This window comes from Scomber scombrus, chromosome 10, assembly GCF_963691925.1.
Source record: "Scomber scombrus chromosome 10, fScoSco1.1, whole genome shotgun sequence".
NCBI classification, from domain to species: domain Eukaryota; kingdom Metazoa; phylum Chordata; class Actinopteri; order Scombriformes; family Scombridae; genus Scomber; species Scomber scombrus.
In genome coordinates this window covers 20,663,641-20,677,777 of record NC_084979.1, presented here as the reverse complement: position 1 = coordinate 20,677,777, position 14,137 = coordinate 20,663,641, and the positions used below count along the sequence as shown (strand labels likewise).

At 40.7% G+C, this 14,137-nt stretch overlaps 2 protein-coding genes across 2 annotated transcripts in view; one reads left to right on the top strand and one right to left on the bottom strand.

Moving 5' to 3' along the window:
* Positions 1–1,534, top strand: part of LOC133987426 (zinc finger CCCH domain-containing protein 18-like) — a gene marked incomplete in the record, with an annotated part of 9,684 nt that extends 8,150 nt beyond the window's left edge. Inside the window, 1 exon segment of the mRNA XM_062426794.1 lies at positions 122–1,534.
* Positions 1,535–4,769: 3,235 nt separating this feature from the next.
* LOC133987425 (prickle-like protein 2) lies at positions 4,770–12,680 on the bottom strand. The gene is made up of 8 exons (XM_062426793.1): positions 12,534–12,680; positions 9,874–9,987; positions 9,587–9,724; positions 8,919–9,122; positions 7,567–7,753; positions 6,752–6,906; positions 5,815–6,619; positions 4,770–5,722 (listed from the first exon to the last, which is right to left on the bottom strand). Exons 1-8 carry the CDS (start codon positions 12,663–12,665, stop codon positions 4,770–4,772), a joined length of 2,688 nt encoding a protein of 895 aa, XP_062282777.1. The 5' UTR covers positions 12,666–12,680.
* Between the last annotated feature and the right edge of the window lie 1,457 nt (positions 12,681–14,137).

The window sequence follows — 14,137 nt, the reverse complement described above, 5'->3', positions numbered from 1 at the left end:
GTGTGCTCTTCCTTTCCCCTCCAGTTCTCCCAATTCGTCTTCTCTCTTTTTTTTTTACTGATTCTTGTCACTCTTCATCCCTTCATCCCATTTAAACCCTCCGTGGTTGTGTGTCTTACAGGTGTACTATCAGGAATGTGAAATGTTCGGCCTTGTGGTAAAAATGCTGATTGCAAAGGACCCATCCCTGGAGCAACCCATCCAGTCCTCACTGCAGGAGAACCTCAGGGATATTGGCAAGCGCTGTGTGGAGGCCATGGAGAAATTTATAGAGGAATATGACTCCAAGGAACTGTCTCACTAATCAGACACACTCTCCTGTCCATCTAGCATAGATCCCTCTGGTTAAATCTTTTTTCAAGTAATTAAATGCTGCTTTTGTGTTTGCCAGAAGAGGTATTTAGCTTATATATCCTGCTGGCTGAATGAAGTCTCTCTCTATACTTGACCTTATGCTGAGCTCTGATCAACACTGGTGAAATATGAAAAGGAAACTTTGATCTGAATTTTTGATACTGCTTCTAATTTTGATAATGTGATGATGATAAAGAAACAAACTAGTTGTATTGCTTTTACTGTCCTTAAAGGGGACCTGTTATGCTCATTTATAGCTCTATACTTGTATTTGTGGACTCCACTAGAGTAACTTTGCATGATAACCAGTTCAAACAACTCCATATTTATCTTATACTGGTCCTTTATGCAGCCCCTCAGTTCAGCCTATTGGCGCTTTTCCACTATACAGTTCTAGCACTACTCGGCTCGACTCGGTACGGTTCCAGGAATGACCTTTTCCATTACAAAAAAGTACCTACTCAACGTGGGCGGGGTCGTCATTGCACAGCTCCGCGAAACTGCTGTGACTTCGTTTTATACGCGACACAAAACACATAAACAATGGAGGACATTTAAGGCAGTGGTGTACTTGCTGCTGTATGAAGCTTTTTGTCACACACAAAGCAAGAAAATTGAGCCGTATGCCTGTAACGCTGTTGCCGGTATTTAAAAATGCTGGGTTTGATTCTTGTGTGGGACGGCTCATGACTCTTCCAGCGACAACTCTTCTGACCAATCAGTGGCCGGCAGTCTGTTGACGTCACATTTAGTATAGACTCGGCTCGCTTGGAACCTCACCAGAGCAGGTACTAAAAAAGTACCAGGTACCAGGTACTTTCCCTAGTGGAAACGCAAAAAACCAGAGTCGAGTCGTGCTGGAACTGTGTAGTGGAAAAGCGCCATATGTCTCTGAACAAAAGCAGTCTTAGCTCGTCTCTCTTTAAGGCCCACCTCCTGATGACCGTACTCTGTTCTGATTGGACTGCTTTCAGACTGAAAACAGGAAAAATAGTTGGAACCAGAGCAATCCGAGGAGTCTGAAGCCAGTTTACGTAATTATTTGACACTTTGTCATATTTAGTATGAACATTGTAACGTTATGTATATGACTGAAAATAAGGAAAAGCATAATAGGTCCCCTTTAAGATATATTTTCATATCTGACTGTGCTTAATTTATGATCACTAATTTTGTATACAGCACATTAAACATGTGGTAAATAATATTTTTTGTGACTTATTCATTGCTAGATGGGCAAGCCAAAATCAAACCATAGCAGGAAATACACAAATGGGTCAGTAGGTGACACACAGTGTTGTTTCGTGTTCAGGCATTTGTACAATGAGGAAGTGGAGATTTCTTTCAATGTTGGATCCAGACACTGACTGATAGATCAGCATGTAGATACATACACATATCAGAGTATATGAGCTGATAGATAAGACATTGCAGAACAAAAAAGCCAAAGAAATGTTTGAGGTTAATAAGGAGCACACCAGGCTGACAAGTTTAGACCTAAATTTCCTGGTTATGGTTGAATAATATTAGTTGGAGGGAGCTTTCCAAAGTCTGAGAAAATTATCTCATCTTGGGCTTTTAACAACAACTTTCTTCTTTGGGTTTGACAATGTTAGGTTAGGGTTAGCTATCTTTTTGATAGGTCACAGTGTGTCAAAATAGGTGATATTAAGTCCTCTTTTCTCCCCATTAGAAGAGGAGTTCCTCAAGGTTCTGTCCTTGGATAAATGTTATTCATTAGAAACCTCTTCATTGTACAACTGTAACTTCTATCTATACACAGATGACATAGTCCTTTAGTCCTGTGCAGATTCTGTTCGTCCTGTCACTTAAAACCTATAGCTATCATTAAACCTCGTTCAAAAACACCTTCATAATTTGAAACTGGTCCTAAACTGGGCAAAAACAATAATGCAAGAAATATTGACTATGGAAGTTTTGCAATTTGTTCTGTTAATATTACCATAATATAGATAGTGCAATACTATAAATATTTAGGCAATTTACTTTTAATTTAGCAGAAACATCCCGAACACAACAAAATAAGAAAATACAGGCAGAATGCTTAATCTCTGCAGATAAATACAACAACACATACTTCTAGTGGGTCAGAAGTGATTATTGAGAGGGATTATTTTTGTATGAGTCTATACATTTTTTAAAAGTAAAATCCTACTTATTCTGCCTTTTAAAAATCCCATCCTAATGCACGTACAATGTCATTGATGAGGGACAATACCATACTGTTTATCTCAAGTTAATATGAGACTTTTGCAGTCAGTCAAATCAAGTGGATATCTCCCAAAGTTACTGTCCTTTAAGCACAGAATTACTTCTTTGTCTATCCACAGAGAATGATTCCTATTGTGCTGTGGTGGAAATAAAGTAGCAATCAAAAGTTTGGACACACTTTCTCATTCAAGGGAATGGAAAGGTATGTTCAAACCACTTTCTGGGGAAAGACAAACAGGTAATTCTGTACTAAAAAGATAATAACTTTGGAAGATATCAGCTTGGGTTGACTGATGTGGATGGCTTTAGCCTGAAGTTTATTTTTGCATGGAACGATTGTGGGTTTTGTCTCCCATCACTTACATTTAAATTATGAAGGGATCTTCTAATGATTTGTATGAACAGGAGGAATGATTGCAGCTAGATAAAGCCTGATTCGGTGTTTATTCAGGCACCTAAATATTGTTTTAAGATGGACTTGCATTACTGTTCACATAACTGGCCAATATGTCGCTGACAGTATACTGTGTATCCAGTAGGACTCTAGTTGATCAACAGAGCTGACCACAAACGAAGAAATGCTTCCCACTACAGAAACCTCAGACATCCTAACGTTTGCGGCTGTGTCTGAATTAAATACTGTATACAGATCTGTCATTATTTTACAAGAAAGTCATTGTAATATTATAATAATTTATTTCACCATTTCTTTCTAAAAGGAAATTATACAAAAAGCAAATTCCTCTAACAAACTTTAAAAACAGCAGATGTTTTTCAGAAGTTGTAATATCAATTTTTCATATTTCTAGATATCGCTCTAGCTGTCTTACCAACATCTGTAATTTATTTATTTATTTGCAATTGTGAGCATTTCCTTTGTGCATTGCATCATGGGACAAGAGTGTACATCGTTAATGGTGACTTTTTTGAGTGAACACACTACATCATCCTCTTTTAGGACAAAGTCTCAACTCAAGGTAACGGGTCAGAGGTCAGTCACAACCAACCGGAGAACTCAGTATGAGATACAACTTGCTGGTTGTTCATTAAAGTACACTTTATTTTCAGTATGAGACAACAACAACAAATTGACATGCAAGTCTCCCTATCTCTACATCATGTTATACAAATAATGATTCTTTAGTTACAAAATATATAAATATTTAAGACCATATGTACATGACATTTACATTACTACATCCATTACTTTATTAAGTTTATTACTATATATACATTTAACAGGTATTATTCTTTAATAATCGTATAATTATTATTTGCATTATTATTATTATTGTTAGCATTATTATTTTTATTCTTACTCATCTATAAGTAACTCTCAAAAAAACAAAGCATGTTGCAGAAGAGAAAACGGGACCATACCTGACGTTACTGTGCCTGAATGGTCAAGGAGCAGAGGCTATTGGGCGCTCTGTCCTTGGTAAAGCATGGAGAGCTGGCTATGTAGAGCACAAGGTTCAACAGACTATTTGTACAAGGTGATAACCGGGCTAGCGAGCCAACACTATATTCCAGCAGCATTTGGATTCCACTGAGGTAAACAATGACCTAGCTTGGAATCTAGCACGTAGCTTTCACTATCCCAACACAATTTCTGGTTTGTCCACATAGAATAAGTTTACTGCCCAGGGCTAGGGTCACTGAGCTGCGACATGAAAAGTCAGATCACTGCAGTTTTACTTCCCTTTTCAAACTGTAATGGAATAGTTCGATCTCTCTGTAACATGTATACACACACAGACACGCACACACATCATGTTACCTCAACCACAATCGTATTTAGTAGTCAGATTCATCGGTGCCTCCTGGTACCATCATCGGATTTGATCTCCATCATTGTAAACATCTCTGTTGTGTAAGCCAGCTGAGCTTCCTCTTATGATTAGATCATTCTGTGTAGGTGTGCACAAACACTACCCGGTGTAGAGTTGTGTAAGCTCACAAGCACAAAAAATAGGCCTTTTTCTCTCTTCAACCCCAACACACATACACGCAGACACACACACTCATACACAAACACTCTATTCACTCTCAGTGTCAGCTGTCTCACTCTCACCTTCCCACTCCCTCTGTTCCTACTCTCTGTTGCTTTTACCGTCTCCTTACCTCTCTCTCTCATCTCTTCCACTCTCCTGCTTCATCCCTCACCCTCTTTTTGCTCATATCTATGAAATTATGCAGTTTTTGCTCTTCCTTCTCTGGCGGGTGTGCAGCTGGCCATGAATCGGTCCGTGCAGAGGTCCATGATGGCCAACTATCCCAGAGGGGCTGTAGCGATGGCGCAGCTCCTCATTGTTGATGTAGCACAGCTGCACAGGACGAGGGATTGGTTCACCCAGGAAATAACCCTCATCTCCCTCAGACTCAGAAGAAGAGGAGCAGCTGGAGCACCAGGGGTCAGCAGCTTCCATGTACCCATCGCCCCAGCATGGCCCGCCTAGCCCCACAGGCTGCCAGCCAGCATTCTGTAGGGTGAGATCAGAAGTAGTGCGGGGGCAGGGCCGATGGGGCTGTTGTCTGTAGGCGCCTGGCTCCAGACCAAACAACTCCCGGGCAGCATGACCGGAGGGTAAGCGATCATAATCCTCCTGAACGCGGCGGTAGGGTGGCTCAACCATTTGAGCAGGCCGGTCCGCCACCAAGTGTAGGGCGTTATCAGAGCGAGAACGGCGAGAACGTTTGTGGTGGCGGCCACTGCGGTGCTGCCCATTACCATGGTTTCCACGATGGTGTTTGCGACGTCTTGGTTGTGGCTGTTGCTGCTGGGTTACAGGTTCCTGCCCGTTTATACGTCGACGGGGCATCCTGTCGCTCATTGGAGCCATCCGCAGGTTCCCACTGCTGCCCATTACCCCGACACGACCTTTGCTGTCGAAGCCCAGTGGTTGTGGGCCGTCCCAGTACTGCAGCGGGTAGCCTACTCTCAGTGGAGTGTACATGTTGTTGTTGTAGGGGCGAGAGGAGGACAGTGACTCTGTGCTGTGGAACTGGACTGAGGAGCTGAGGGTTCCCATGTTGCTCTTCTCAGACACATTCACACCTGAGTCCTTACTCAGGTCAGGCATAGAGAACCTTGACAAATGCTCCTGACGCCTACTGACCCCGTCCAGAGAGTTACCTGCTAAAATAAGAAATAATCACATGTCAGATTTTCATACAATTTGTATTTCTATTATATTTTATCACATTGTATGATCTATCAGACTGTACCTGTGGCATTGGACATGGTGAGGGAGTCCATGGATCCACGAGGGGTCTGTTCTAGAGGAGTGAGGGGCTCTTTGAAGCTCATGGTATTGATGGGGTTCCTCCTGGTCAGCGGGGGCCTGCCGTCTCTCTGGAATCCATGCAGGCTGATGCTCCTCTTGTCAGAGAAACCCTGGTTCTGGCTAGACATCTCATTGAAGCTCATCTGGGTACGTAGCTTGTTGGGCCTGAACTCATCCTGGCTGTGGTGGATCCAGTTTTCATTAAAGGAGTGGCCCCTCAGGGCTGCCATAGGGGTCCTCTTAGCATTGCCTTGTTCCTTCCCCCAGGAGTCAGGCCTCTTACCTGGGTTGGCAGGAGTCTGTGGTGGAGGATGAGCATTTGCGTTGGGATTGTAGCCCTGCCTAGGGTTACACTGACCCAGCAGATGTATAGATGTAGTGGTGGGGGAGGGTTCCCGCTGGGGGCCCTCGTAAGCAGCAGAAGGGACGTAGGGATCATCCCGGCTCATCCACACCTGGTTAAGACTCGGGGCACGGCTTGGAGTACGGCTGGGTGTGCGGTTAGGTGTCCTGCTCGGGGTCTGGCTAGAAGAGAGGCTTAAACGGTCCATCTGAACAGCCAGGGGATCAATTTCAGCCGACAGACGGTCAGGCATGGGTGGAGGAGCTGACTGGCGGGCCTCAGCACTACGCCGCTCTTGCTCAGCATTCCTTCGCTCCTTTTTCCCAATCTTGGTGCTGTGGCGGGACTCACGGGAACGGGCGCTCTGGAAGGCCGAGTCTGAGGAGTCGGACTCATCTGGATCCTGATAGCAACACATTAGTGAAATTATGAGACTGCTAATATATATGGTCGTACTGAAAAATCTGTCCTGCTAAAATATATAACAATATAAAAATTCAATAATGTTCATAATACTTATTTGTTAATCAGCTACCTGTCCGGCACTGCAGGACCGTGAGCAGAAGATCTGTCCCTGCTTTGGCAGAAAGGGACGGCCAAGCAGAGAGCGTTTGCAACGAGCACAGCAAAAGCATTCCTCAGTTGCATGCCAGTGCTGCCCGTCATATGTCATCTGGCCTTGGTCAATGCCTTAGGTGAAACACACGACATTAATACATAACATACAAGAAATAAAGTTTATTAGTAAATACTCAAGGGTTCCAGCTTTAACTGCTGAAAAATGGTAATGTGATGGCAGCTCTCTCTAGTACTACTGTAAAAATGTTATTTTACAAAGTCTGCTGCTGCTAATGAACACAGCCCACAGTCTGATTTTAGCCATTAGGTTAAGCTTATTTTTGCCTGATATAATGGAGTAATTTTCTACGAACTTTTAAAAGCGACAACATTTGTGAGTCTATGCCCATACATGATTGCCTGATTTGTAAGAAATCACACATAAAATTCAGCAGCCCTGCTTCTGAGCTGAAGGAAGCAATCATCTTTGACAGCTCCCATCTGGATACAACATGGGCCCATCCTCTGAAACACACTCTTTCACTGTTATTGGAGCTTGGTGATGATAATAACCATCCACATCTCACTGCACTGACTCCGCCTCTCCACAGCTGTGGCACACTAGGCTTACAGGGCTGATAATACCCACACTCACAATAAATAGCTGTTAAAGGTTTTCTATGATGTTAGTGTAAAAAAAACATGTCCATGTGTTTTGGTAACAGTTTATATTTGTTAAAAGTCTTGATACAACAATAAAAATAAAACCTCAAAAGGAAACATGTGTAATACCTATGTGTTCTCCACATGCATCACAGTACTCTGCATAAAGGGACTCAAAGCAATTGCAGCAGTGTGGCCGCCCGTCCTTCATGATGTAGCGCTGGCCGCCGAGGGTGGTCTCACACTCGTAGCAGCAGAAGTGCTTCATGTGCCAGTGCCTGCCCTCTGCCTCGGTGCATTCATCGGCAAAGATAATCTGCATGAGCCAGATATTATATTCATCAGCAGAGACATTCAACACAGAGATTTAATTGAGTTAAATGAAATGTTTGAATTAATGTTAAGCAAAAGATGAATATTAGCTCGTTTTACATTTGCTAATTTGCAAAGATGACTTTTAATGTTGCTGTTTAAGAATTCAGATCATTCTGGGTAGTGATAATGTTTGGGGTACCTCAAGGCTCTATCCTTGGCCTGTTATTCTTTTCATAATATTGATTTGTTATCCCCAGGACGATGGCCCCTAAACCTTTTTTCCCCATGACCTTTTAGAAGCAATGTTTACTTGAGACCCCTCTTCACACATGACATATATCAATGAGTAAATAAATATCTTGTGGAGCAAAACTGTTTGTTCTTCTTTCTTATCCTGTTAAGCATCTTGCAACCATTAACAACTGAATGTCACATAATTTCCTAAGGCTAAGAAAAGAAACAGAAAAAAAACCCTCAAATCATTGTTATCATAAAATAAATTTGGCTCACTATCCTCCAGTTTTTCCAGCTAGCAGAAATCCTTGTGTCATATCAGATAGGTATGTGGTATTAGTTACAGCTGGAGTGATTAGGCAACTGCTTTGGTCAATTAATCAATTAATAATCTCAGTCATTTTCCAAAAATGCGTTGGTTCCAGCATCTCAAATACAAAGATTTGCTGCTTTTCTGTGATGAATATTGTTAGGTTTTGGACAGTTGGTTAGAGGGTATCTTGAACTCAGAACTAGGATAGATTTTCTTTCCAACTTTTTACTATATTTTATAAACTTAATGATTAATCAATTAACAGAGAAAATCATTGGCAGATTGATTGATGATGTGAATAATCATTAGTAGCAACACTAGCATCAGTTGTACATAACTATTTCTATGATTTAAGGGAAATAAAACAGATATGACACTTGAGTTACTGCATGTGTCATCATATTTATGGTACACTATCCTTACCAGAGCTATTTTTTACTGTATGCCATGCCTGCATGCCACATTTTATGGTAAAACAAACAAGCAGACTTTCTGTAAAATGACAAGAATGCTGAGACATCTTTTCACTCCAGACCAATTTCGACCACATCCAAGTCTCTGAGCAAGGAGCCATTCAGTTATTTCCAACCTGCAAGGCTCTAGGCCCAGACAAACGTACCTCATCACAGGCACAGCAGCGGGGTTTCAGCCTCTCGGCGTGGTGCCGGCCACAGTAGATCTTGCCATCCTGGTAGAAGTAGATGAGATCCACCAATAGCTCCTCACACATGCTGCAGACAAAGCAATGAGGGTGCCAACATTTTCCATGACCCGCCCTCACAGCAAAAACCACAATGTCCCCTCCGTTTATCTGACCACCACACTGTAGGAAAGGAGAGGAGAGGAGAGGAGAGGAGAGGAGAGGAGAGGAGAGGAGAGGAGAGGAGAGGAGAGGAGAGGAGAGGAGAGGAGAGGAGAGGAGAGGAGAGCAGAGGAGAGGAGAGGAGAGCAGAGGAGAGGAGAAGGAAGGGAAAGGATAAGAAATAAAGGAAAGGACAAAAACAGAGATGAGTGAAGGGAAGAGACGAGAAGAGAGGACAAAAGGGATCAAGTAGGGGTGGGGAAAAAAGGATGAGAAAAAAGGATTAATATAAACTGTAGGTCATGGAGAGGAAAATAGATATAATTCTTCTTGAAGAAACTAGGATGCAAGATTGAAGTGTTTTCTTATCTGTTTCATCCATCTGATGAAACATAAAAAAGAAGCCCGGGCGGGTAAAATCCAAAAATATAAATGAAAAGGAGGACAACAGAGCAAAAGGAAGAAAAAGTAGTTATTGGTTTTACCTTTTCACAGATGGCCCCATTTATGGTGAGGGGGAAAGGACGGACGTTGCCCCTGCCCAAATTCTCCTTCTTCCGTTGGTTGCTGAAGAGCTTTAGCTCTCTTTTCTCCTCCTCATCCATTGCGTTACAATAACGCACCTGAACAACACGGTTCATCATCAGTTCAAGTGCAGATGTCACATGTATTAAAAACCAGAATGCTCCTGAACTACTGAAAGTCATAATACCAATACATTTGTAATGTACTAAGGTGTGACAGAATTTTGCTATTAAAAAACATGCTTCACCTCATTGTCATGTGGTGGCAACTGGTGAAGCAGTTGTTTGATGCGATATTTCTCTCCAGGGCTGTTTATATAAGGGACCTTCTCTTCTGGTAAGGAGTTATAATATTGATGCACCTGAAACAAATGACACAAAATATGCAGTTCTGATAAAACTTCATGTTCAATTATGAAATATAATATTACATTATGTCATTATCTGTTATGTTGAGTTGAAGATTTTTACATAATCTAACTCATTTCATTACTTTATGGCAACAAACCCAACCTAAATTAAACTGAAATTAATGTTCTTCATGTGAATACAATTTGTTTTTGTTTTTTCCTCCATCAAGGCTGTCCTTGGTGTTAGTGTCTGGAATTGAAAGTGTGTGAGCTCTGTGCTGCTGCTGCAGAAACAACCTTGAACAGAAGCAAATTCTTACATTTTTCAGAAGCTGATTCAGATTCCTTAAAGGAAATCGTATTACAATTAGAATTCATTATGTAGCAGGACTTGGTTTCCAAGGCCTAAACATCCTTTTGTATTTGCATGTTAACGGGTGAAATACAGAAAACCTTAGTTGGTGTTTGACATGTTAACACTGAAGGGATGGAAAACAATCTCGTCAGTTGTCTCTGATTTCAGCACAACAGCCTTTGACACAAAGTGGCCCAGTGTTCATTGCAGTGTAAAGATTTATTTTATCTATTTTTTGTTGTTGTGATCCAATTTACATAATCAGTGGAGTGGAGAGTGAAAGGGAAAGGAAGAGCATCTCAGAGTGCTACCCCTCAGATTCTCTGTAGCCCACCGATTTATTTATTCTACACAGTAAAAAGTGACACTGAGCCTTATGACAGTTTTGCTGCTCTGGATGGTTTGAGGTGAGGAACTTTTTTCCAGAATCTGATCTTTAAATGGGAAACAGGTCAGCTGTGAAGGACAACTACACGTATATCAGTGAAACATACTTTCCTTAGTAGCTCCTCTTTGTTTTGAGCTCTCTGTTATTTAGTCAAAGATAACTTATAAAAGGCTTTCTTTTACCACATTATGTATTATCAAGCTCTTAACATGACATTAATAGATACTAAATATTATAGTTTTAGATAATGAAGAATGATAAAGAGGAAAAATATCCTTTAACATGCTATTTTGCCGCAATTTTATATATATATGATCAATTAAAAATACTGGGTCAGAGGTGGTCATTAGTCCTCAAATAAGAACAATTTGTCAGAAACATGGGGAATAAAACATTTCAACAAGCCAATCATGACACAAAAAGACCTTGTTGTCACATAAAATGTCATCAAAATTGGGGATTTTAAGTTCTAATAGGTCAATGGACTGTACTACATGAAATGATGCTTTTCTTTCAAAATGCAAGTCAGATTAATGACATTGAACAGAGCGAAACAACAAGTGACAGGCTTAAAAATCGTTACATTCATGTGCATTAAAAAACACAACAGGCAGCTACAATTGCCTACACCTCCTGCTCGATGAGAGAGGCTGTAGCCTCTTTCAGCATCCTGTCAAGATGGCTGACTGGAGAAAATGACTGTTATCAGCCCAGCCTGTCATCTGTTAACAGGGCCTGTTGTATTAGAGTGCTGCACTCACTAAATAAAGACAGAAGTGTTTATACCCAATATAGTTGAACAGAGCCATGTTTATCTTAAGCCACAACTGACAAAAACAGTGGACAGAAATAAAAAATGATGATGAGAAAATATCTTCTTCTGGATATGCACAATTGATTACATTAGCTTGGTCATGCATGCAATTAAAAGGCGTTTAAACTGCAAATGAGTCCAGACAGGGAATTGTGGAACCTGAATACATAAACAGATTGCCACACAGTTTCAATTAGATTCATCCAAACATTCAGTGTCTCAAATTACTTCCATTCCTCTGGGTTTTAAATCTGAAAGGATACACGAAAATGCAGAACAAATCGATGGCTAGCATTCATCCATTCTTAAATGGAAAAATTAAAATGTGCACACAACTCCAAACTGACATGTTCTCTCATATTTCTATATATTCTTGATAATGATCAGGGAAAGCTCTACTGTTTCTATATGTACAAGGGGACTCCACCTGGACAAACATAACCTCATACATTTCATAAACGTGAATCAGACGTTTCAACCATTGTGTCACATCTGTTTTCTCCAAAACAATGCAATCAGCTAATCAGCCTGCGGTTACTTTTCAGGATTTTAGTCATGATTGTCATTCTGACTGTGAACTTGATTCCTACACAGTGTCAGCTTTAACACTGGCATTTCAGAAATGTCTTTACAATTATTCTTCCGTGAAACGCCTCACAGCTCAGAGGAGATGATTTGTGTGATTTGTATGTCTTCCCTGCACCTTTTCTCTCGTCCTCCTCTTCAACCCAGAGACTGAAACACCATGAAGGGGATTTAAAGACAAGAATGATCCATTGTCTTGTTTTCAGATCAGTGAATTTTCCATCTCTGGATTATTAGGAAAATGCCACAGATACTTTATCGTCTGAATAATTAAATTCTTCTGACCGATTTGGTTCAATTTGATACGGTCTGGCTTTGTCAGACAAAAATAAGCATTAGCTAATGAGGCATGACGGGGAAGAGGTGTTGAATGTGAAGTGAATATCTGAGGAGAAGAGATTTTGGAGCTGGTGTACCTGCTCAGGGCTGAGGCCGGGGGGAACCCAGACGTATTCTTCCAGTGCACATCCAGAGTCATCATCAGAGGTTGAGTTTCTCTGGAAGTCATACATCAGCTTGGTGATGGTCTTCTCCATCTCCAGAGACATGGCTGTCACAACATGCTCCTCTACACAAACCGCTTCAGTGGACACAGGTATTCCTGTTGATAAAAATGGCAGAAGAGAGAGTGAGAGATAGAGAAAAGAGAGTAAAAAAATGGGTGATGGCAAAATTGTAGCATTTAAGGCAATTTCACGGTAAACATCAGGTGCATCACAGCTATAGAAAAATGTAAGTCATGAACAATACATTTCTCTCATGCTCTCACATACAAGAAAAAAAACCCCATTGGTGGTCCAGATCTGTAAAATGCATTCAAGGTATGAATGCCATTCTAGCTTTGTATGGTTGTAAAAACATCAACTGTGAAGTAACAATAAACACTTTCGAGTGGTAGGGGATTTATTATTAAGGGGACTAATTATATTAAACGTCACTTTTATTCATGTTTTATTTGCAGCTTTAATGCTGGAAAAGTCATAGTCTCAATCTTACCATCAAAAGGCCTGTATTTAAGTAAGCTTTCTTTTTTTTAATAAGTAAGAAATATACTTGTGAGCCTATATATATTATCATATATAGACCTGCATACTATGCCTGGACATACACATGCATACACAGAGATTCATTAAATGCCATTAAGTGACATATTATTAAGTGTCAAGTTAGATATATTGGAGCTCTTTCTGAGTCCTAATTACGATTGAGTATTGTGATTAGGTTGTTAGTTGCAATTACAATAACTCCAACATACCTTGAATGGCAGCATTAGTGGTGCTATGAGGTAAATGTAAGCAGCATACTAGCATGCATCTTAGTTTGGTGTGTTAGCATGATACCATTTGCCAATTAGCACTAAAAGCAAAGCTGAGGCGGATGGGAATGTCGTAAGTTTTACCAGTGTGATTACAATCTTGATGTCCTTAACATAAAGCTATCAAACACAATTCATTTCAATTCATCCATTTTTTTTCAAGACACTTCACACAAAATTCATGGTGTCACAAGGTAAAAAATTAGGGGATCATTCTTCATCCTCTGGGAACTATGAATGTCTTTACAACATTTCATGACAGTCCATCTGATAGCTGCTGAGATATTTCAGTCTGGACCAAAGGGGTTGACTGAGCGACTGAGCCGTGCTGCAGACATCGCTTAAAATTGATTTAAATAATATCACAGCAGCAGAGCAATCCAAACACATCATTATCAGCTGCTGTACTTTACTTGAATGTATGGATTCGAGATCAGTGCAATGTTCTCCTCCATCTTGCTGCACATATTTTCTGACACATGAATAATTAATAGGGCTAGGTATCGCCTCAACCACCGACGTATGAAAATAAAATGCAACTAATTTTGCAGGCAGCGTGAATATGTAGTGAGCCAGCAACGGAAGCAAGAATGATATCTGTGTACATCACAATGCTGATGAGTGGAGAGAGTCAATTTGTGTGAAGTAAAGGACACAATAGTGATGTCAGAGCCTGATATGAGTTTTAAAAAACACAGTGATTAT

Excerpts from the sequence above, each read along its gene's own strand:
- LOC133987425 (XM_062426793.1), bottom strand. The coding sequence starts at position 12,665 with ATGTCTCTGGAGATGGAGAAGACCATCACCAAGCTGATGTATGACTTC. Across the intron at positions 7,754-8,918 it reads GCTGCTGTGCCTGTGATGAG|ATTATCTTTGCCGATGAATG; the intron begins GTACGTTTGTCT and ends TGGCTCATGCAG. Across the intron at positions 5,723-5,814 it reads CACCATGTCCAATGCCACAG|GTAACTCTCTGGACGGGGTC; the intron begins GTACAGTCTGAT and ends TTATTTTAGCAG.